Source organism: Tenrec ecaudatus, chromosome 5 (genome assembly GCF_050624435.1).
Source record: "Tenrec ecaudatus isolate mTenEca1 chromosome 5, mTenEca1.hap1, whole genome shotgun sequence".
Classification (NCBI taxonomy): Eukaryota; Metazoa; Chordata; class Mammalia; order Afrosoricida; family Tenrecidae; genus Tenrec; species Tenrec ecaudatus.
In genome coordinates this window covers 1,419,613-1,444,225 of record NC_134534.1, presented here as the reverse complement: position 1 = coordinate 1,444,225, position 24,613 = coordinate 1,419,613, and the positions used below count along the sequence as shown (strand labels likewise).

The 24,613-nt window shown below is 47.6% G+C and overlaps 1 protein-coding gene and 1 pseudogene across 1 annotated transcript; one reads left to right on the top strand and one right to left on the bottom strand.

Annotated features, from left to right (window-relative positions):
- The first annotated feature begins 9,551 nt into the window (after positions 1-9,551).
- On the top strand, positions 9,552-14,613 carry LOC142448629 (glycosyl-phosphatidylinositol-anchored molecule-like protein). Its single transcript, XM_075550562.1, has 3 exons — positions 9,552-9,873; positions 10,289-10,396; positions 14,188-14,613. The coding sequence occupies exons 1-3, from the start codon at positions 9,567-9,569 to the stop codon at positions 14,481-14,483; spliced, it is 711 nt and encodes a 236-aa protein (XP_075406677.1). The 5' UTR covers positions 9,552-9,566; the 3' UTR covers positions 14,484-14,613.
- A 3,160-nt stretch (positions 14,614-17,773) lies between these two features.
- LOC142448628 (mitotic spindle assembly checkpoint protein MAD2A pseudogene) lies at positions 17,774-18,343 on the bottom strand (annotated as a pseudogene).
- Positions 18,344-24,613: the final 6,270 nt, after the last annotated feature.

The window sequence follows — 24,613 nt, the reverse complement described above, 5'->3', positions numbered from 1 at the left end:
ATTGCCTAGTGATAACTATCAGTGGGAGGAGTCACGTGGTGAGAATTACCAAGGATGCCCATAGAGGTTCAGAGAAAAAGAAGATAGATACATCTAAATTTGGATCAAAGGAGTAAATGCAAATAAGCTGATTAAACTGTACTATTGATTCATGTTATATTATGTTCAAAATATCATGTTAGATGAAGAAGTCTAATTATGGGAAACATAACTAAGCACTAAAAAAGCTTTAAGTGTTGTCCATAATCTAACCTATATGAGTTAGCTTCTATCGCTAGAAGAGAGGATTCGTGCAGCGTAACATGCAGCTAAAGCGTAGAGGAGAGTTGGCCTAGTGAGAGATGTCGGTTTAGAGCTGAGTGGTGCTGCAGAGCGTGGTGAGTATATGACACCTTGAAGACATAAAAGGGGTGGCATGAAGTGTGCGTGGCAGATTCAAAGACCTAACAAAGATATAAGGTATGTTCAAATTACATCACTATCAGTGGGGGACATATTGGTAATTAGGGTCTATTCATAATCTGATGAGTGTGTCATTTTTTATGAAACTAATTACCATATTCAATACATTCTAGAACTTTGGAATATATTCACATGTAAAGGCTAGAGCTAAATGTGAAATTGGGAAAGAAGTAACAATTAGGACACTGTCGGTGAGAGGGGAGTTGAGCTGAACCCATAGCAACACACACATGTGTGTGGGGGGGTGACTGTCTCTGTCCCAATGTTTAGTTGGAGTCAAACTGCAGCCAGCTGCCAATAAGGAATTAATACAAAGTAATTGTTAGATGAAGTTTTTGATTCTTGGCGAAATCTAGAGCTAGCTGATTGGAATTCAGTTGTACTGGTTATCCTACAAGAATGCGACCTTCATCCCTAAATCGGGACATAAGGGAATAATCTGTCTCCATATGGGAAGCGACCGTAGGAGACAGCAGCTTCAAAGCCACAGTGTAGTTAGAAGTAGACACAGCAGTTGCCGTGAAACAAATAAAGCATTTGGGCAGTAATTACACGAGGCCTGGCACCCCTGGTGCTATAAAGAAAGTTGAACTGCAAGCTCATCAGAGATTGGAAATGAGGCTTCAGAGTCACAGGAGGCTTGGAGAAGAGAGGAGACAGACCTAGAAAAATAGGACTCGGTAGTGCGTGAATGAGTCACTTGTAACTTCCTTCTCTGAGTTCGTGATGAAGTCAAGGACGAAGTATTGAATGTTGGAGGTCAGCAGTCGATGGGCCGGGGCTAAGCCAGCGTGACCATGTGCTCCGAAAAAGCCCGGGGTGGGGAGCCTTCTGAAGTGACGCAGAAGGTGGTGCCACAGTGTAAACAGACGCTTTTGGACAAGAGGTGCGTTACCTTCTCATATAATATCACCTTGTCACTGGGATGTAGTGAAGGTCTCAGAAGTTACTCCTACTTAGCAGAAGTGTTAAGAAGCTAGAGGCGTAGTACTAGGCCCGAACCCGTAAAGAGTCGGTGATTGTGGGGAAGGGTCGATGGGGCATGCCCCTGAGGTGAGAGTTACACTCTAATTCTAGAAGGCTGCTGCTAGCTTAGTTTCTCGTGGCTTTAGAGTATAGAGGCCAAACAGGTTTCAGAGTGTTTGAGTGGTACTGTTTGCAGTACAAGTCGTATACGGCAGTGGTTTGACCCCCACGTGGTGGAGCATTGACACACAGTCAGTAAGCCTGGTCGCGTCGAGGAGCAGCGCCTCCATGCAGGGGACCAGGGAGAGAGTCGGTTTTAAACCCTGTGATGCGATGGCTCATGAGCATCGAGCACCTTCTGGTGACATTCCTGTAGATCTCTGCTTCTCAGAGGTGACGATCTTCAGGTTTGAGAAGCTCACTTGATGGACTTCTATGAGTGGAACTTTAGGCTAGGAAATTCGGGATAGTGGTAATTCCCCTATCACGGAAGGCTCCTTCAGCTCAGTATATAAAGAGTGCGCAGTGACGGAAGGAGAACGAGAGCCATCGTGTTCAGTAAGCTCGTTCAGTGTTTCCGTGTCTTGGGCATCTATTGTGCTAGTGTAAGTGAGTGAGCTGTAAGTATAAGTGAAGTAATATCTCCAACTAGAGAGCTCAGAAAACACTACTAAAGAAGTGCCATCATTGAAGACAAGACATTCTAGGGGGATGAGGTCTTTTGTAATCCCCATCGAAAGGCTAGTCCCGTGGATAGGAAGGATTTTAGCCTGTACTTCAACTCTGACAATGTTGAGCAGTGATTCTACTAATGTCTCAGGTCAAGAAAGTCCTGGTGCTTATGGGGTGGATGGAAACTAACTTGAGGGGGATCCGTACACCCTTTCTTGGGGCTTAAGCTTTGACTAAATCGATTCCTCAGATGTTTGATACAGTCGAGGGCGGCATTTGGTTCCTGCACTGTTAATTACAGTTCATTCTACTGTTGTGACTTCACATTGCAAGCAAAAGCTGCTCAGTTGGTAAGGTCATTCAGATGACTGCTGTGTGAGAGAGAAAGGAGCCTATGGGAGATCAGGTGTTTCCCCCAGTCGGCGTGCAGAGTCTGAAGAACCGTGTGGCCTCCCTGGACGCCCAGGACACGGTGCAGGCAAAAGTGTCCGTGCCTGCAGATGTAACAGGGCCGTGGGTTTGGGCTCAGGTGGAGCTTCATAGAGAACCTGCGACTAGCGGAGCTGTAATCAGCGATGAGGCCTCTGTCATAGTGAGGACAGCCGCTCTTGCTAAAACGTAGTCTCATAGAAATCGACGTCTAAGGATGAGTCAGCTCATGTAATGCCCCAGAGTCCCAGAGTGAAACCTAAAGCCCGTCATATAGCAGGTGCTCATTTACTATTTGCTGTATGCAAGGCAGTGAATCTGCTCACCATGGTGACTCCCGTGGGAATGGCAGTCGTTGGTGCGGCAGATGTGAAATGGTCGAGGGTCTCCATCCCCTCCGCCTGTAAAGACGTGAGGGCTGGTAGGAGTAAGCCAAGGAACCCGACTGATGTTGCATGCCATTGAGGTCACTGGGACCCCAGCGAACAGGCCCTTGCCCGGTCCTGTGCCATCTGGACAAGCATTCCTGAGCTGGAGCGCGTGGCTGCAGCCACGGGGCCAGTCCAGCTCAGACAGGGCCTTCCTCTACGACGCTGGCCCTCCGCCTTCCTAAACAAGATGTCCTTCCCCAGGGACTGGACCCTCCTGACCCCATGCCCAAGGGTGAAGTCTTCCCACCCTTACCTCTCAGGAGCACTCTGGCCTCACTTAAAAAAAAAAATCATTTTATTAGGGCTCATACAACTCCTATCACCATCCATCCATCCATCCATTGTGTAAAGCACATTTGTACATTCGTTGGCCTCATCATCCTCAAAACGTTTGCTCTCCACTTATGCCCCTGGCATCACCTCCTCTTTTTCTCCCTCCCTCCCCACTCCCCCCTCCTCATGAACCCTTGATAATTTATAAATTATTAGTTTGTCATACCTTACACTGTCCGATGTCTCCCTTCACCCACTTTTCTGTTGTCCGTCCACCAGGCAGGAGGTCCATGTAGATCCTTGTCATTGGTTCCCCCTTTCTAACCCGCCCTCTCTCCACCCTCCCAGCATCGCCACTCACACCACTGGTCCTGAAGGGACCATCCGTCCGGGATTCCCTGTGTTTCCAGTTCTGATCTGTACCAGTGTACATCCTCTAGTCTAGCCAGATTTGTAAGGTAGAATTGGGATCATGATTGTGGGGGTGGGGGTATGGAGGGCAGAGGAAGCATTTAGGAACTAGAGGAAAACTTTTATGTTTCATCGTTGCTACACTGTACCCTGACTGGCTCGTCTTCACCCCGCGACCCTTCTGTGACGGGATGTCCAATTCAGCTCTCACTTTTTTTTATTATAATCATTTTATTGGGGCCTTGTACAATTTTTGTCACAATCCATACATCCATCCATTGTGTCAGGAACATACGTACACTTGTTGCCATCATCATTCTGAAAACATTTGCCTTCTGCTTGAGCCCTTAATACCTGCTGCTCATGTTCCCCTTCCCTCCACACTCCCCCTACCTCATGAACCCTTCATCATTCATAAATTATTATTATTTTCTCATAGATTACTCTGCCCGACGTCTCCCTCCGCCGCCTTCTCTGCTGTCCCTCCCCCAGGGAGGAGGCTATACATAGATTCTTGTAATCAGTTCCCCATTTCTGCCCCCACATTCGCTCCACCCTCCAGGCATCGCCACTCTCACCACTGGTCCTGGAAGAGTCATCTGTCCTGGATTCCCTGTGTTTCCAGTTGCTATCTGTACCTATGTATATCCTCTGGTCTAGCCAGATTTGTAAGGTAGAAGTGGGATCACGATAGTGGGAGGAGGAAGCATTTCAGAACTAGAGGAAAGTTATATGTTTCATGGTTACTACCCTGCACCCTAACTGGCTCATCTCCTCCCCTCAAACTTTCAGTAAGGGGTGTCTGGTTGGCTACCCATGGGCTTTGAGTCTCCACTCTGCACTCACTCCCATTTTCAATGATAGTATTTTTTTGTTCCTTGATGCTTGATACCTTATCCCTCCGACAGTTCGTGGTCACACAGGCTGGTGTGTATCTTCCATGTTGGCTTTGTTACTTCTGAGCTAGATGGCCACTTTTTTATCTGTGAGCCTTTGAGACCCCAGATGCTATATCTTTTCATAGTTGGGTACCATCAGCTTTCTTCTCGACATTTGCTTGTGCAGACATTTGTCTTCATTGGTCATATCAGGGAGGTGGGCATCCACTGATATGATTTTCGGTTCTTTGATGTCTGATAACTGGTCCCTTCTACACCTCATGGTCAGCCAAGCTGGTGGCCTTGTTCCACGTGGGCTTTGATACTTCTCAGCTAGATTGCAGCATGGGGTCTTCAAGCCTTTAAGACCCCCAGACCTATATCTTTTGATAGCCTGGCACCGTCAGTTTTCTTCACCACATTTGCTTATGCACACATTTTTCTTCAGCAATGCTGTCGGGAAGGTGTGCATCCTGGAATGCCAATTTAATAGAACAACGTATTCTTGCATTGAGTAAGTGCTTGAGTGGAGGCCCAATGTCCATCTGCTGCCTTAATACTAAACCTATGAATATATGCACATAGATCTGTTTCCTCACACTCATACATATTTACATGTGCATTCCAGTCTTTAGGCCTCTACCTAGTTCTTTCCTCTATTTCCTTTCACTTTCCTCTTGTCCACTATCATGCTCAGCCTTCATTTGGGTTTCAGTAATTTCTCTCGGTTACCTTGCCCTTGCTGAATCCCTACCAGGCCACTCACACCTTCCTTGCTACTGATTTTGGATCACATATTGCTCCCCTGTCCCTGGGTTGGTCGGCACCACCTCCTTGCCCCCTCCTCCCTCTCTCCTGTGTCCACCCGGAACCATTGGTCCCATTGGTTTCTCCTCCAGACTATTCATCCAGTCTGTCTTATCTAGATAGATCTGTAGAGAGAATAATATGCACCAAAAAGCAAGTCATAGCTAGATAGGCAATGAGTGAGAACACAGCTATGACAATAAAAAAGGAAACCAATTACCCATAGAAGAATAAATTCATTAAAAGAAAAAAAATTTTTAAAGAAAGAAAAACCTGTAAATAGATCAAGATCTGATTTAATCTCTAGGTGTGTCATTCAGTCAGGTCCAGTAAGAGTATGTTCAGATCTAGCCGTAGAAACGATGAAGAGGAGGAGGGAATGGAGTAACATATTCAAAAAATTGAAGGAAAACAACACAAACACAAGAATACTTTACCCAGCCTAATTATCTGTTAAGATAGATGGAGAAGTAAGAGTCTTCCCAGACAGGGACAACCTCAAAGAATACATAAAACGAACCCCAGCCCTACAAAAGATTCTTGCGGATCCAGTATGGGAAGACGATCAACACTCACCGAGGGCAAATAAGAGACCATCACACAGAACAACTCCACCCATAGGGAGACAAAGAGGAAACAGCCCCCAGGATAGCATCAGCTCAGTAGTGGAATGAAGGCAAACATAAACCACACACAATACAAGCAGAGAAGATAGGTAGACAGGAAAATATCAAACACAAAAGGTACAAGATGACATCACAGTGTCTACAGATAGATATAATAACACTGAACATCAATGGCCTGAACTCAGGCATTAAAAGGAAGAGGCTAACAGACTGGCTCAGGAAACATAACCCATCGATCTGCTGCCTCCAGGAGACTCATCTCAAGCTCTCAGACAAAAACAGGTTGATAATTAAAGACTGGAGAAAAAGATACCAAGCAAACAGTAATGCAAAAAAGGCAGGGGTAGCGATCTTAATATCTGACCAAACTGGCCTCAAGATACAGGCCATACCAAGAGACAAGGAGGGGCACTCGAGAATGCCCAAGGGAACAATAGACCAAGAACCAGTGAGTATAATAAACATACATGCACCTAAGGAGAGACCTGCGAAACTCGTAAATCAAATAGATACTCCAAAAAATGAAAAAATAGATCACAGGCTCAACAATTATAGTTGGTGACTTTAATAAACCACTCTCTGATAAAGACAGATCATTGGGAAAGAAACTCAACAAGGAGGCTCCAGATCTAAATAGCACAATTAGACAACTTGACTTGATAGGTATTTTCAGAGCTTTCCACCCACATGCAAATTAATTCACATTATTTTCAAACCCACATAGGACATATTCAAAAAATAGACCACCTGCTGGGACACAAGTTGAACTTGAGTAAATTCAAGCACATAGAGATCATACAGATCTCTCTCTCTGATCATTGTGTGTCATAAAGCTGGAAATCAACAGAAGGACGGTGAAGAAAACAATGGTCAACAACTGCAGGAGGAACAGTCTCCTATTACTAAAGGAGTGGGTATTGACCCAGATCAGAGAAGAACTCAGGAAGTTTCTAGAAACCAGTGAGAACGAAAATACGAAGTACCAAAACCTGTGGGATGCAGCAAAGGCATTTATCAGAGGAAGGCTGCTAGCGAGAAACGCACACATGAAAAAGAAGAGACTCATAGATGATATGCTGACACAAAACTTACATCAATTAGAGCAGAGTCAACAGCTCTCCCTTTTTCCAGAAGGATTGGTCCGCCCTTTTAGCAGTGTGTGGTCCTTTCCGTCGCCGTCTCCAGTACCACAATCCAAATGCATCCATGTTGTTCGGGCTTCTTTATTCAGGGTTCAACTTTCACAGGCAAAAGAGGCCTTTGAAAATGTCATGACTTAGGTCCTGTGTACCGTAGCCCGCCACGTCACATCTTTGCTTCAAGACGTCTGGTGCGGCAGAGTGACCCAATGCCTTTGGATTCCCTGACTGCTGCTTCCGTGAGACCTGATTGTGGATGCAAGCCAGATGAAATCCTTGAGAACCTGAGCTTTGACTCCATTTGGCTTGGTGTTCCTGATGGGGCCGGTGGGAGGACTTGGGTCTTGTTGACAGCACATTCAGGTGCACACTGAGGGCGGCGGCGCTGCTGCTACCAGCAAGTGCTTCATGGCCCCGCACTCGCAGCGAGCTTGGCCGTGTCATGTGCCTAGCGCACGTTAGGAGTCAGCCTTCCTCCAATCCTGAGGACACACTCTTCTCCACATAAGCCGCTCCGCTGATGGTTTGCTCCGCACACAGATGAAGGACGTGCGGGAGGACACAGCCGGGTGGCACCTTTCCCTGATGTCAAAGCATGCAGCAGTCCCCTTTTCTCTCTGGACACCTGTCTCTGGATCCGTGTACAACATCCACATGAGCACAATGGAATGTTAGGATGGTGTTCCTGTTCCTCTCAAGGCTATCCATACTTTGTGATGATCCACACCTCCAAGTTCCTTGGCATAGTCAACGAAACGCAAGTAAGTACTCTTTGGCATCCTCTGCTCAGAGCCAAGACCCACGTGACAGCTGCAGTGGTCTGACTTGTCCCATGTCGTCTTCGGTGCCAGCAGGAGCCTCTGGCTGTTCCCCGTCAGGGGGCTGCTGCAGCCCTTGTTGGATGCTCTGTAGCTGACTTTGCCGTGGACTTCAGGCCAGTGATCTTGTCCCGTACCTTGAGCCTTCCGTTGAGTCACCTTTCTTGGGAACTGCTGACGAACCTGGGTCTCTTTCAGTCTTAGCTGTCTTCCACATGTTCCGGCAGAGAGAGTCAGTGCTGCCTTCCAGTGCGTCCTCAGCCTCTTGAGAGACTCCCCTGGTGCTCCATCAGTTCCCGGAGCTGTGTTGTGGCTAAGGATGTCAGTGCCCGTGAACTTCTTCCTTGAGGCCCATTGCTTCTTGCTCATGTTCTAACTCCGGACATGGCAGAATATGGACTAGCACGTTTGCTGAGGAGACACTGTAGTCTTTCCATCTTCTCTTGGTATTGCCCGTACCAGTCAGTGTTTTGGCCACAGCATCTTGCCATCAAGTCATGGATTTGTTGTTGTTGTTCGGCGTACAATATGCTGCAGACGTGTTTCCATTTTGGTTTTCTAACTCTGGGTCATTAGAAGAGATCCCTTTGTCTTCCAGCTCTGCCTTTGAAAGGTTCTCATAAAGGCTCATGAGGGAGGGGGGAGCAGGGAGGGAGGGGGCAAAAAAAGAGGAACTGATGCGGAGGGCTTGAGTGGAGAGAAAATGCTTTGAGAGTGATTAGGACAAAGAATGTACGGATGTGCTTTATACAATTGATGTATGTATATGTGTGGATTGTGATAAGAGTTGTATGAGCCCCTAATAAAATGTAAAAAAAGTAAAGTAAAAAAAATGATTAGGGCAGGGAATGTACAGATGTGCTTTGTACAATTGATGTGTATATATATGTATATATATATATACATATAAATGTATGGATTGTGATAAGAGTTGTATGAGCCCCTAATAAAACGTTTTAAAAAAAAAAAGAAATGTTCACGGCTGCTCTCTGCCTTCATCCGTTCTTCTGAGAGTATGAGCGGGAACTGTGCAGTGCGGGGGTCCACTGTTAGACCGGAGGGTTCCATGACTGGCACAGCTACAGAGTCTGAGGAGCCCCAGAGTTTCAGCAGGATCCCAGGCAGTAGGCTGCACGAGGTGGGACTCTGAGGTCAGCCTGCCACCGTGTCTGTGGTCAGCCTGCCTCTCTGCTGGCTCCTGGCTGAAGCGTTTCTCCCAGAAGGTTGTGGCCCAGCGACCCGAGACCCCTGAGGAGGAGTACTGGCTTTGCCCCTACTGGCCCTGCCTGAGCGGCGCCCTTCACCTGGGAGGATACGCCTTTGCTGCACAGACACCTGGGGCTGGGAGGTTGAGTTGCTATGCTGGAAGCAGCTCTGGGAGACTGCAGAGGGGCACCCATGGGCCTGTAAGGAAGGTGATACAGGCCCTTCCAGCACGCTGGCATGAGCGTGGAGAAGGGTCACAGGTGCTGGCAACACAGCCAACGCCACCCCTGGCCCTGAAAGTGTCCTGGATCAGGGAAGGACTGTTGGAAGGGGAGACATGTGGCGTGGCTGGGCTGCCAGAGAAGGCATCTGACTGACCCCAGGAGGCAGGCCCCCACTAATGGGACACTGGTTTCCTCTCTTGCAGCAGAAGCTCCATCTGGACACGATGACCCTCTTGGTCTTGCTTATGGTCGTGGGACTTCCTCTGGGAGAGTCCAGTCTTACCAGGTCCACGGTTGAAGCCAACGTCACAGAGCCACCAGTGGAGACCAACTTCAGCCAGGCACTGATGAAGACCATCCTCGCCCAGCCCCTGGTGGAGAACAAGCTCACGCTGTCCCTGATGGAGACCAGCGTCAACCAGTCCCCAGTGGAGACCAGCGTCAACCAGTCCCTGGTGGAGACCAGCCTGAACCAGTCCTTGGTGGAGCCTAGGCTCCTGGTGACGTTTACCCCAGGCGGTCCCTCTCGTTGTAAGTCTCAGCCTCGGGCTGCCCAGACAGGGAGGAGAATGTTCCCGGAATTCTCATAGATTGTGGCCATGATCATGGGATTCTCCTGTCCGTGCAGTCGGGCTTTCCAGGCCATGTTTGGGGGGTTTTGCTGAGCAGAGAGTCCCCACAAAATGCCAGGCCAGGAGGTCAGAGCCAAGGTACACTGAGCAGGGCCCGGGCCTGTCAGGAGCAGCCCCACTCCCCTTGGTGAGCAGATCAGAACAGATCTGGACCAGGTGGTGGCATTGTGCCCTGAGACTGCCCCAGCAGCAGGGTGAGGGGGGTGTCCATTCACCTAGCCTGCCATCGGCATACGGGGGACGCCTCCCTGAGGGGAGCTCTCCAGGGGCTGGTTTCCCGAGACTTGACCACATTGCTCCTCTCTCCCCCCTAGGGTCCTTCAATGTGTCCTGCCATGCGTGTACCAGTATGAACAACTTTGCTTGCCCACGAATCATTGAATGCCCGTATCACACACGGCGATGCATGATTGTCTCCATTCGTAAGTACCTATAGGTAGGGCTCTGTAGGGAGTGTGGTGGCCCAGGCCTGTTTACCCAGCACAGGCTCCGTCTTTACACAGCCAGGCGTACTGCCGGCAGTACATGTCGCACAGGGTCTGACCTGTGTCCTGGCAGAGCCGGAAGCCTGGGCATGGCTCCTCAGGCTGTCTGTCCCTGTCGGGGGGTCACGCCGGTTCCACCAAAGGACTCCATCCTGACCTTTCCAGAGAGCTCCACGGAGGCAGGCCAAGGACAGGGCCCAGCACCAGCCCCGAGAGATCCTAGCCCCGGCCGGGCGTGGCGGGGTCAGGACACAGCCTGACCTTGCTTCTCTGAGGGCTCTTCCTCTGTGAGAAGGAAGTCATGGGACCGGAGATTGTGTGCCACGGGACCAGGGGGCACGGTGGCCAGGCCCAGGGCAGTTGTTGCAGATAACCTAGACAGGGGCTCTTGGGGCCTGTGCTCTAGTGTCTGTGACCGTTTACTGGTCATCTGTGCCCTGTTCTGAAGTGACAGGTGCTGCGCACAGGGCCCTGGGTGGGAACCATCCTCTGATGGGGCCTCGTCAGGGCACCAGCTGCGTTTTGGACCCTGGCACTTGTGTGGGTTTGGGGGAGCGGCAGGAGGGCTTGCAGGCCAGGGTCTGATGCTGGCCCAGGGGGTGCGGTGTGGTTCCATTTAGGGCTGCTTGAGATCAATCCTGGAACTGTGTCCCCGAGACTCCCCGGCCTAGAGTCCTCTGGGATGTGGTTGACAGAGGTAGTGCTGAGTGAGATCTACACAGTTGGCATACATCAATGACCCTCATCTGGACGGACAGGGAGGCCACGTGGGGGTCACTGGAAGTCCTGGCCTCCCCCAGGCTCAGCACTCTGCTCCATGCCTATCTTTCCTCCCCACTGCCCACCACCCTTCCTAGACCTCCTAGAGAGTCACAGAGGCCTGGTGGAGAAGCTGAAACACATCTGTACAAGAGGTCCCTTCCCAGAGTCCAAGCCAGACAGGCCTCCTGTACGTGACATTCCTGCAGATTGGACGTCTGCCCCCAGTGGACCGCACTGGAGTTCCTCTCTGACCTCAGAGATGGCTCTCCTGCTCAGTGGCCCCTGTATGGATGAGGCCCCTCCTGCCACGGTGTCTGGCCTGAGTGTGCCTGGAGGGACCCCAACAGCACCGGGTTCATTCGGAACCGCAGGCTCTCAGACCCGGGAACCTATGCTTTGTGTTGACTCCTGGGCTCCTGCAGGATGGGTCCCTAAAAGCTCTATGGAAACAGTGAGAAACCGGGGACCAGTGGCTGTGCCACCCAAGCTCCGCTTCCTCTGACCTTGCTCTCATGAGCAAGGTGACAGCCAGGACAAATGAAATTGCCTTCTACCCACCATCAAGGTGGCTTCTGGGAAGCTGACCTTCCTCATTCTCAGCGCCCTCCTCCACACGGGCGCTGCCGTGTGTGCGAACACAAGCCCCAGAGACCCAAAGCACGCATACCCACAGTGTCCAGCATGCAGCACATGAGCAATGGTCACTCTCCAACCCGAGCCTGTCCGCATGGACAAAGGAGAGACTAGCAGAAGCCAATGCTGAGCTAAAGCGCGTTTTGTCGTCCTCTGGGAACTGTTGTCAACAGGGCATTACAAAGAAGCTGTAGGAGCAGATACGGAAGAACTGGACACTCGTAAAGGGCCACAAAGGACCACTCGGAAAGTGTGCCGTGAAAGCTGACCCAGCATGTGGACTCGCTGTCAGAGCCACGTGAAGGCACGAGGAGCTCAATGAAGTCAGAGCTCCAATGAGATGTCGCCCTCGGCAAGCAGAGGCACGAGGGAGGCTTCGGGGGTAAAGGGAGTAGGTGAGAGCCCGTGTCCACTGTGCCGACTGCTCCACCTCCCACGGTTTCTGACGTGAAACTCTCTGGTGGAGGTAAGCTGTCGCCGCGTTGGCTGGGCCGGGCCTTTCAGTGGATGAGCATGCAGAGACCGACTGCTCAGGTGGCAGCTCTGGGCCGGAATGCAAGTGCTCGTTCTGCCTGGCTGGGCAGTGCGGTCAGATGCCAGTACCCCGGACGGGGTGAAGAGACTGCAGTACCTAGCGCAGCAGCAGCAGCGCAGCTGGCAAAGGGCAGCGGCAGTCAATGCAGAAGTCATGATGGAGGCCATGATCGTGTTCACGAGACTCGGGAGAAGGCCCGGAGGTAGAGGAGGAAGAGCAATTGGCCAGAAAAGGAGGCATCCCCCCGCGGGCTTCAGTTCTAGAAGAGGCCACACTGGCCCCTTTGCGCAGCCTTCCTGTGGTGGCACGCCAGGAACACCACTCTCCGCGTGCTGTCCAGGAAGCTTCCCCCGGAGTGGACTGCCGAGCCTGCCTCTGTGGGTGACGGGTCTGGGGAAGCGTCCACCACGTGTGCCGGGAGGCTTCTTGGATCAGGGGCTCAGCCTGCTTTGTGATTGTTGGCAGCTTGCAGGCTCTGGTCAACAGACTCGGCAGATGACCCATTGCTGTGGCTCAGTGTTGACCCATAAGTGCCCCACGGGGGTGCCCAGGCCGTCAGCCTTTACAGAAGCAGAACTGCCTTATTTCTCCTGCAGAGAGGCTGCGGGGCTGGCTCCATGCCTGCTGCCTGGCCACCGCACCATGGGGGCGGGCTCTCTGCAGTGAGTCTAGCCTGTGCCAGTGAAGTGTCTGCAGCCCGCAGTGCAAGTGAAGGCTGTGTCCTCCTGAGAGGGGACCGGCTGCTTTGTGACCCCTCTGGAGGGACTGCACCTTGGAATCGACAAGGCAGGGAACCCTCTGCCCCCAGCCCTGCAGAATCAGGGAGAGCAGCAGAGGGAGGCCACAGCCTGAGGAGAGCTGTGGCCCTGGCCAGTGGCTGAAAGCCCAAGACACGGAGAGGCTACGTCTGGGGCCTGTGAGCAGCCAGACAGAGCCCATCCCGGGGGTGCGAGGGGTGGTAGGTGGTGGTGGGGGGGGTGGAGTCCATCATGGTGGGAAGGGGCTGAGAGCAGAAGGGAGACTTGTCCACATGTGTCTGGATCCTTATTTGTACGTGTCCCCTACTGATTCCCACCCCGGGATGTGCCCTGATACTTGCTAAGCCACTGAATTGCCAGTCTGGGGGGTTGCTGGTGTGAGCCCTGGTTTGAAGGTTTAGTACAGGGGCCAGGTCTGACCTCTACCTCACAGGAACCAGCCTGATCTCCCCTGACAAGAGACAGGTTCCAATCCTGCCCTTTGACACTAGGGCTTCCTCAGAACACTCCAAGAATGGACACTGGAAGGAAGAGCGATTGATCTCCCACCAGGTGTCTGGGCTCAACGTGTTGGGAAGACTGAACTCAATCGAAGGCCCAAGGGGAGGACCCATCCCAAGCCCCTCTCTCAGCACCGAGTGACTTCCCGCACGCCTCATCCTTCCCCCACTGGGAGGCACATCACGCCCACCCGAGCCTGTGTTTTCTCGTCCCCTGATTCTCCGTGGCTCCTACGAGACCCACGTGGGTCTGGCTGGAGCCCATCCTACCCGGACACTTTTCAGGGTTCTGAGGTGGAGGTAAATGTGGCGGGCTGGATGGGACATATGTCCAGCAGAGGCTGTGCTTGGAGCAGGCAGACCCCCCAGTGGGCTTCACCATGATCTCTAAGTCAAGAATCGCGGGCAATGTTGTCCATTTGGGACTCGCATGTGTGTGCAGCTGGGCCCTGGCTGGCTGGGCGGGGTGTACTAGGGGGTTGGTGGGGGGCGCGGCACATTGCCAAATCCAGGCATGACCATCTCTCGTCTCTTCTGTAGGTTTGAACCGTCGTCAGCTCCTCGTCTGGAAGAACTGTGCTTTCAACTGCTCGTTTGTATACCCAAGTGAACAGCCCCCTGAGACACCAAGAAAAATCGCCACAGACACCAGCCTGTATTTTGTGCAGTGCTGCCAAGGTTCACAGTGCAACCACGGAGGACCTACTAATTTTGAGCGGGACATGATTCCCTATGAACCAATTGAGGAGGAGCTTCCTGAAGGCGCCGTGTGTTTGGGGCCATCTGCCTTTGCCCTGAGCCTGGTCTCCATCATCATCAGCGACACACTGACTTGAGGACCTGTTCCTCTTCAGCACTGCCTCAGACTCTGGTCTTGTGTGACCAGAGGCACACCTCTGAGCCTGGCCCTGCTGTGCCACTTCCCCTATCATGGTTCAAGTCTAACCAGGGAATAAAGACGGGCCTGTGAACCACTTGTGTGAGCATTGTCTGCCTGCTCAGACCTGGTCTCTCTGGGCTTACCTTGAGCTTCAGTGTGGGCCTGCTGCTCCTCCTTCCTTCAGAGATGCCGAGCCTTTGTTTTACAAATGGCCCTTCAGCTAAATGCATGCAGTCAGCCCTGCAGGGGTGCTCTCTGTGGGCTGGAGGGGAGCTCAGGGTCACTCTGGTGTCCCAGCTCTGCTCTCCAGTCTCCTGGGTCAGGCCGGGTGCTCAGGGACACCCGGAGCAATAGGGCCTGTCCTGTAGCCAGGTCCTGTGGCCCCGTGGGGTCAGTCTGGGTCTGCAGGAGGAGTTTCTCCCACCCCCCACCCCACCCTGAATGCCTGGCTGCACACACAGCTGAGGGTGAAGGGTCCTGACTCACCTGGTGCTGCAATGGTGTTGCAGGGGGAGTGGGTGGGAGTTGCTGCTGCTGCTCTGCTTGCAGCCTTGCTCAGGACTGCAGCCTGGGCAGGGGGGTTGGGGGGGGGGGCTGAGACTTCAGACCCTCCTGTTTCCTGTTGCTACTGCAGCAATCCCACTCCTGACCGTTCCTCTATGGAGACGAAATGCCTACTCTTTTAACTAGTTTAAAGACTAATCATTTGGAGGGAGGGATTGGTAGGTTCTCTTTCAGTGGTTTCATGATTTCAGAGTGTCACCACTGGCTTAGCAAGAACATTGACACCTTATGCACAGAAACCTTTGCCTGACACAGTCCCACACCACCACTCACCCTCCCAGCTCCCCCTGGCCACCGCTCACTGCCATTGGTCTTCATTAATGGTCCATGTCCACAGGTCCTTGGACATAGGATTGAAGTTTTTTCACATTGCTCCTGACTTCTTTTTTCATGTTTTCAAAGTTTGTCCATATTGTATTATGCATCAGTACTTTAATTCTTTGTGTGTGTGTGTGTGTGTGTGTGTGTGTGTGTGTGTGTGTGTGTGTAGAAAGAAGGAAGTAGTCTCCTCCCCATCATCAGTACTTTAATTCTTTGTGTGTGTGTGTGTGTGTGTGTGTGTATGTAGAAAGAAGGAAGTAGTCTCCTCCCCAAAGATAATATCTCATAAACTCAGAGGGAATATTCACACTGTCCTAGAGGGTCACTATGGATTAGAAATAGCTCAATGGCATTGAGTGTCTGTGTTTATATAGGCACATTTTTTGAAATATAATTTGAATACCATGATTCACTCTACTGAAGTGTGTATTATAATAATATACCCTCAGATGTGGTGGAATAGACAAGTTCACAGGAAATGGATTTAAGGATAAAATATGCTGTCATTTTCACAGTCCATTTTTTGAGTTTTCTAATCCAGTAAATAATCATGTACACCTATATTACCTGAGCTTTTAAAATTGTAGCCATTCTATCAAGTGTGAACTGATATTTCTTTGTACTTTGTACTTGAATTTTTTCATGACTAAAGAGATGTGTCATCTTTTATGCCCTTGATGGCCATTTATCTGTCTTCTTTCCGATGACATCTTTTCAAGTCCTTTGACCATTTTAAAATTGTGTTGTCCCTATTGTCTTTGTTTTTGAGTCATGAGAATTTTTTCTTTCTTTTTTAGCCATGAGAATTCTTTCTCTTGGATGTTAAACTCATCAGAGCGGCGGCTGGTGAATAGTGTGTCCAGTTCTTAGATGGTTTCCACATGGTCGGTGATGCCCGTGGTTTTGACAATGCTTCCTATCTCTCTCAGACACAAGTTTACTTCTATCTCACTGTCGCTTGTAGTGCGATTTTAGCAAACATGGAAACATTTTTAAAGAGTTTTCTCACCACAGATAATTAAAGAGAAACCTCCCTAATTTCATACGTTATACAAATTAAGATCAAATAATTGGAAAATGCTTCGACATAGGAAGTACACATCCAAATAAGTGGCAGAAGGAAATGAAAATGTTTGATCACTCATGGATTATATTAGTTATTTTCAGAATCTAAACAAAGATTCTGAATATTCATACTTTTTTGCTGTAATTTTAACTAAACATCATCCTACTTATATTCTGACTCAAAATGTCTGTTGCAGGAAGTGTTTTTTTTTTTAGCTTTATTGAAAATGTTTTCCCCACTACAGTTGATAACGTTAAAGGAATTCACATTACAGTGCTGATGAAATCTGCTAGCTCCCTTAACACAGCGGTTCTCAATCTATGGGTCGCGACCCCTTTGGGGGTTGAATGACGCTCTCACAGGGGTCGCCTAAGGCCATTGGAAAACGTGCCCCGACCCGCAGGACTCAGTTATTCGAGGGGTTTCCGAGGGGGACTCAGCCTGAAAGAAATGGGCGAGAGAGAGAGAGAGAGAGAGAGGAGCGAGACCAAGCAGATTCTTGTCAAGGTCTCAGTTTATTGCTACACAAGCCTCTTTTTAAAGGGTGAGGCAAACAAAGGAATTCCAAGGGAAGGTTAAAAAAAAGGAAGGGTGGGGGTGTAGAGCACACAGGGCAGGCAGACACAAATCTACAGTTGGAATGTCTGGTGCTGGAGCAGACAAGGGTGGGCCATCTGGTGTTTGTCAGGATAAGATAAGGTTGAGGTGACGTGGCTTTAGCCCTGCCGGGCAGACAGTATGGAGTCGGTTTTGTCAGGCTGATTATGTCCGGTTCCCAACAAAAACGCATGAATATTTCACAATATATAATTACATATTGTTTCGTGATTAATCACTATACTTTATGTTTAATTATGTTCAATATGTAACAATGAAAATACATTGTGCATATAAGATATTTGAATTATGATTCATAACAGCAGGAAAATGACAGCGATGAAGTAGCAACGAAAATAATTTGATGGTTGGGGGGGGGGTCACCACAACATGAGGAAATGTCTGAAAGGGTTGAGGAATTAGGGAGGTTAAGAGCCACTGCTCTGGAATAATGTGCAATGTTCTTTTGTGCTAACCTATTTCACCAAATACACTAACGAGGGACTAGCATACTCAGCATCAATTCAACATGTCAATCTCATGTAATGGTTAACTGTTAAAAATGATTATGTAATTCAGTATAGTTTTTCCACCTTAAAAGTCAACCAATGAAATAAAACACATAAACTTACAGTTGATTTAGTTTCAGGAAAGCACATTTGCTAATGGCAAATGCATTAGTTTTCTCATCTCTTCCCTCAGTCATTGACAGGAATTTTGTAGGCCACCATGTTATTGACTTTGTGGATTGTAGTAGTGAAGGAAGGAAGATGAATCCCAGAATTGATAATGAACTGTGATCCTGATTCTTCCTATTTTTGAGGTACAACCAAATCTTTATCTGTATAAATCAGTGGAGTAGAGGAACAAGAAACTTCCAGCGGTGACAACAATGTTACTGTGGCTGTGCTTTGTCTTGTCACTGAAGGAATTTCATCCTGGACAGCCTTCTGGGATCTTCTCTGTGTATACTGTCATCCTCTGCAGTCGTGTCACACTCAACATCAACTCATCCTAGTTTAAGGACCTCCCCACTGTCAAGATTGAACATGACCACCACAAGCCAATCTTTCAGCTGCTGCACCACATGATGAAGGTATTTCATGAGCTCACGATCAGTAGTCACAATCCATGTGCGTCCATATTTTTGCACTCGAAAGGTTTTAAGTGGATTAAATGCTCTTCATGCCAAATGAGAAGAACTGAGCTACAACTTCAGCGCTTCCATGGAAGGTGATGTCCTGCTCCCTGGCGAGCTGCAATACCATGGCTCAGCCCACAGACAGGGTGCGTGCTTGCACCGGGTAGATAGGTACTGCGGTGTCTGTGGCAGCAGTTCTTTACTACTCCTACAAAAGCTATTCATTTTGAAATATCATTTACTTATTTTTTCATTGATATTTTTCTTTTTAGTCTCATAGGTAAGAATCCAAAGCCAAACCTGAAGTCATGAAGATTTACTCAAATGTTTTCTTTTTAAGAGTCTTAGACTTTTCAGCTCTTACATTTAGGTCTTGAGCTATTTGAGTTAAGTTTTATACATGGCGAGAAAAAGGGAGTCAAGATAGCATCCAGGTAGGATCATCTGCCTGGTTCTCCTGCTGTTAGACCAGAACATTAAGAGGTAAGGAGGCCAATGCTGGAAGGCTGGTTGCTAAAATAGGATCTGGTTCAGACCTCCCCCATTTATTGTCACCCATGAAGCAATTTGAGAACTGACTGAAATACTCCAAGTTCACTGCATCTACTTAACTCTTTGCCAGCTCCAGCAGGACAGCATCAGCCACCCCTTCCTGCATCCTAGACCCAGAGCAAGAAGTAATTTCCCCGGCTGCTGTCTAAAAGTGGTCATAATCCCAGGCTCACAGAGAGCCTCAGAGAGCTAGCCACAAGACCTCACACTGGAGTTCCCCCTGCTGCTATATGTCCTGCCCCTGCAGTCTAGAGCTTTGCAGCCTCCATCTCCAGCCAGGAATGGAGTGATATCAACCACCCCCTTTCCACCTCTCCCCAGCTTCATGCCTGGCAGTGTGGGTAGCAATGGATAATTAGACAATAATTTGCAGCAATTGAAGAGCTGCTGGGATATTTTCCTGTGACAGAACTCAGTCCCCATAGCACAACGGGATAGAGCCAGGAGTGACAGGAGTGCAGCCTGGGGTGAGTTCAGATCCATTTAGCTCCAAACCCACTCTGCTAAACTGATCTCCCTTCCCTGGGGGACAGCATAGCACAGCTCCAATACCAGGGTACCCCACAAGTCCGTTAGAAAAAGGAAACAAAAATTTTTAAACACTTCCAATTCCAGGCTGTGGTTCTCTGGGTAACTTGGAATGTAAGCCTACAGAACTCTGTCCATTAGCATTACATTAACATAACAAAGTGGCTAAAACACTAATCTTTAGAGCACTACTTAGGATTTTAACATAGCAAAACAAGAAAAGCCAACAGGTGCTGATAGCCACAGCCCAAGGCAAAAGCTGGGTCTACCAGTTTGGGACTCCACAGAATGTTTTTAAAAGACTGCAAATCTATCTACATATTACCCCCTCCCTGGGGGATGGACAACAGAAAAGTGGGTGAAGGGAGATGTGGGACAGTGTAAGACATGACAAAATAATAATTTATAAATTATTAAGGGTTCATGAGGGAGGGAGGGAGGGGAAAATGAGCGGATACCAAGGGTTCAAGAAGAAAGCAAATGTTTTGAGAATGATGATGGCAACAAATGTACAAATGTGCTTGATACAATGGATGGATCTATGGATTGTGATATGAGTTGTACAGGCCCACAATAAAATGATTTTTTAAATAATGAAACAAAACAAAAAAATTACAAATTGTGGCCTGGCAGACCAGACAAGGCCCCTTAATGTGCTGCAGTCCCGTCCCAAGTGGCCCGTGGCATACCTACAGTCACCTGCCTCAGCCTAGACTCTGAGACCCCCCACTGCCAGCAGCCACTGAGTCACATAGGCCCCCTGCCTACAAAGCAGTCCAACCCACCACCATAGTAGGCCACAGGTAGTCCTCAGAAACACTCTTACCAGCCACACAGAGAAAGAACTCAGGGATCCTTGGTCTCCCAGAAACATGATGCCCAGTTTTCCCAAAATGAAACGCTATCAGCAACATACCTACACACCCTCACCAAGAGAAACACACAACAGCAGAGGGAGTCATAACCCTAACAATGCTAACAGCAGAAGCAGACGTGGGTCTGCACAGAAATCCTCAAAGTGCTGCTTGGAGCAGTACAGGATATGAAGGAAGCAACACAGAATAAGGATGCAATGATAGGGGAGATGAAGTCCATACACCAAAGGCAAATAATACAAGAGCTAATGGATGAGGTAACAGACGTAAAACACAAGATCACAGACCTCACCAACAGACTAGAAGACGTGGATGGACTTCAACAAACAGAAAGACAAACAAGATAATCAAAGAGACGGATCAAGGACAGATGCTATGAAGAGGAACAATAATCGAACAATTGGTCTACCAGAACAAAATACACTGAAGAAATCAATAACTTATTTAGTGAGGGAATTTGTGAAAGCCAACTTCCCCACCTTAATGAATGAGAATCAGACACTTGTACAGGAAGCAGAGAGGACACCAATTAGATGAAATCCCAGGAAGAACTCACCAACGCACATAATAGTTAAATTATCCAACTTTGAGGAAAAAGAAAAATTTAAGAGCAGCAAAGGGGAAAATAGCAGTCACATATAATGGTGATCAGGTAAGAAACTGCTCAGAAATATCAGCAAATACCATGAAGAGGAGGAGAGAGTGGAGTAACATCTAAAAGCTGAAGGAAAAACACATCAGCCTGAGAATCATCTACCCTGCCAAACTATTAAGCTAGATGGTAAGGTAAGACTTTTCCAAGACAAGGAAAAAACTCAAAGAATACACCTTAACCTCCCTGGTGGTCATCGCAAGTGTGGCTCGGGTAAATGTTAAATGTCAGAAGCGGTAACCCCGAGTCAGACTCAGGATTACACTGCAGAGAAGTCCCTTAAGGAACCTCAAATTACAGCAACACAGTCCATGGGTTAGGTGTCCCACAGGTAGTGTAGCTTGCAAATTGAGTCACAGAACAAGCAAGGCCGCCTCACACTGGTCCAATGATCAAAGAGCAAGAGACAAGAAAGGCGAGGCTTGCCAAGCCATTTATCTCTCCACAATTCAATTAACAAAATTATTGACATAATTAGACTGCCGGGTAGGTTAAGACACCCAACTCTGTGGAAAACCTTGCCAACTCACTATGGTCAGAAGAACAACATCCACCAAGCACAAGCTGGAGACCACATACAGCCCAACTCCATGCAGAAGCCAATGTGCCAAAAACAACTACCATGATGACATGGCCTCAGAGGGGAAAGAATGAAGCCCTATGCACAAACACAGCACACTGATATGCACTGATACGACGGGAGATAGGAAAACATCCAACGTTAAAGGGATAAGATGACAGCAATGAATCCACAGATGGTGAAAATAACTCAGAACGTTAAAGGCCTCAACTCGCCCATTAAAAGACAAAGGTTAGCAGACTGCTCTGAAAACATAACCCATTAATCCAAGAGACACGTCTTAACTTCAGAGACAAAAATATAGTAAAAATAAAAGGCTGGTGGAAAATATACCAGGAAAATGGCAACTTAAAAAATCAGACATTGCTATCCTAATCTCTGACAAAAGTGACCTCAAGGTGCAAATCATAAAAAGAGACAAGGATTGGCACCCTATAATGCTCCAAGGATCAGTAGACCAGGAACCAGTAAGTGTAATGAATATATATGCACCTAATGAGATACCCGTGGAATTTGTCAGATTATTTAAAAGATTAAAAAAAGAAATCACAGATTCAACAATCATAGTAGGTGACTTTAATACACAGCTATCAGAGAAAGATAGATCACTGGGAAAGAAGCTCAGCAAGGAGGCTACAGAGTTAAACACCAGAATTAGGCAACTGTACCTGATAGACATTTATAGAACTTACCATCCAAACGCAAAAATAAATTCACATTATTTTCAAATGTGCATGACTCATTTTCTAAAATTAACCACATGCTGGGACACAGGTAGAGCCTGAGTAAATTCAAACACATAGAGATTACTCAAATGTCCCTCTCAGATTACCACTCCATAAAGCTGGAGAACAATAAAAGGAAGACCAGAAAACTAAGGGCAAACAATTGGAGGATGAATAATGATCTTCTGTGACATGAATGGGTACAGGCCCAGAGTAGAGAGGAAATTAGAAAGCTTCTAAAAACTAATGAGAATGAGAATACACCATACCTAAACGTATGGGATACAGCAAAAGGAGTTATCGGAGGAAGCTTGATGGCAATAAATGCATATATGAAAAGGGAAGAGAGACTTATGACTGATGTGGTATCACAAAACCTCCAACAACTAGAATAGAATCAACAGAACAACCCCTCTAATAGCAGAAGAAAAGAAATAATAAAAATCAGGGAAGAGAGGGAAAAATCACGGCAGAGTTAAATGAGTGGTAAAACAAGAAAACAATGCAAGAAATTAATGCAGGAAAAAGCTGGTCCTTTGAAAGGATCAACAGAATGGACAGACCACTGGCAAGCCTAACCAAGAAAAGGAAGAAGCAAAAAATCAATAGCCAGGATGAGGGATGCGATGAGACCCCCAACAAGATTAAAGGGATAATCACAAAGTAAGTCTGTACTCCAATGAATTCAGCAGTGTAGAAGACATGGACCAATACTTGGAGAAACAATTTCTCCCTAGATTATCCCAGATAAAATTCCAGAACCTCAACAGACCCAGAGAAAAAGAACTAGATACGGTTATCAAGAAACTACCAACGAAAAAACTCCTGGACCAGATGGCTTCACAGGAGAATTCTACCAAGCATCCAGGAAGAACTGACACTGCTCCTCCTCCACAAATTATTCCAGAACATAGAAAAAGATGGCCAACTCCCAAACTCATTCTACGAAACCAGTATAACTTTGATACCCATACAGGACAAGGCTCCCACAGGAATAGAGAACTACAGACCGATATCTAATGAACACAGATGCAAAAATCCTTAACAAGATATTGGCTAATATAATATAAAAGTAATAAAACATGTAAACCATCATAATCAGGTGGGATTAGTCCAATGATTCAGGAATGGTTTAACATTTGAAAATTATTCACCACGTTGATAAGAAAAAGTATAAGAATCACATGATAATATTGAGAGTTGTAGGAAAGGCATCTGACAACATCCAACACCCATTCCTAATTAAGACACTCAAGAAGATAAGACTGGTAGGAAAATACCTCAAGTTAATACAAGCTATCTACGAAAAGCCAACAGCCAACATCATACTCAATGGAGAAAAGATTAAAACAATCCCACTGGAAAAGGGGACCAGACAAGGATGCCCTTGTCCCCTTTTCTATTCAACATCGTACTGGAGGTCCTAGCTAACAACATAAGGCAGCGGAAGGATATTAAAAGTATCCAATTGGGAGATGGGGAGGTGAAACTATCTCTATTTGCAGATGACTTGATTCTATGCATTAAAAATTCCTCAAGCTCCACAACAGGAATACTGACAGTGATCGAGAATATGGAAGAGGGGCAGATAAAAGATCAACAAACAGAAGTCTATATAATCGCTACATACATCAGACAAGGCCATAGAAGAGGAGATCAAGAAGGCAGTACCCTCCAAAATAGCCAAGAATAAATTGAAATATCTAGGGATATATTTAATAAAAAAAACAAAAGACTTACACAGGAAAATTACAGGACCCTTTTACAGGCAATCAAATATGACCTCCACAAATGGAACACTATCCCATGCTTGTGGATCAGAAAACTCAATATAGTAAAGTTGTACATCTTACCCAAGGCACTATATAAGTTTAAAGCTATCCCAATTCAAATACTAACAACCTTCTTCAAATAATTGGAAAAATTGACCACCAATTTCATATGGAGAGAGAAGAAACCCAGAATTAGCAGAGAACTCCTCAAGAAGAAGGACAAAGTCGAGGACTTGCTTTACCTGACTTTAGCACCTACTACACAGCCACAGTGGTCAAAACAGTGTGCTCCCAGTACAATGACAGATACACAGACCAATGGAAAAGAACAGAAAAATCACAAATAAAACCATCAGCATACAGACAACTGATCTTCAATAAAGGCCCCAAAAACATCAAGTGGGAAGCGGATGCCCTCTTTAACAAGTGGTGCTGGAAACAATGGATATCCACTTGTAGAAAAAGGAAACAAAAGGCTTACATGCCCAGGTTGATCACAGACCTAAAAGTAAAACCCCAACCTACCAGGACCATCAACGAAGGAATCAGGACAAACCTAAGAACGTTGGCTCAGAGTATACATAGGCTAACTGCAATAGGGAAGGGTACATACACAGGTGAACCTGACATCAACAAGTGGGATATACTAAAGATAAAACACCCATGTGCATTGAAAGAGTTCACCAAGAGAGTAACAATGGAACCCACAGGCT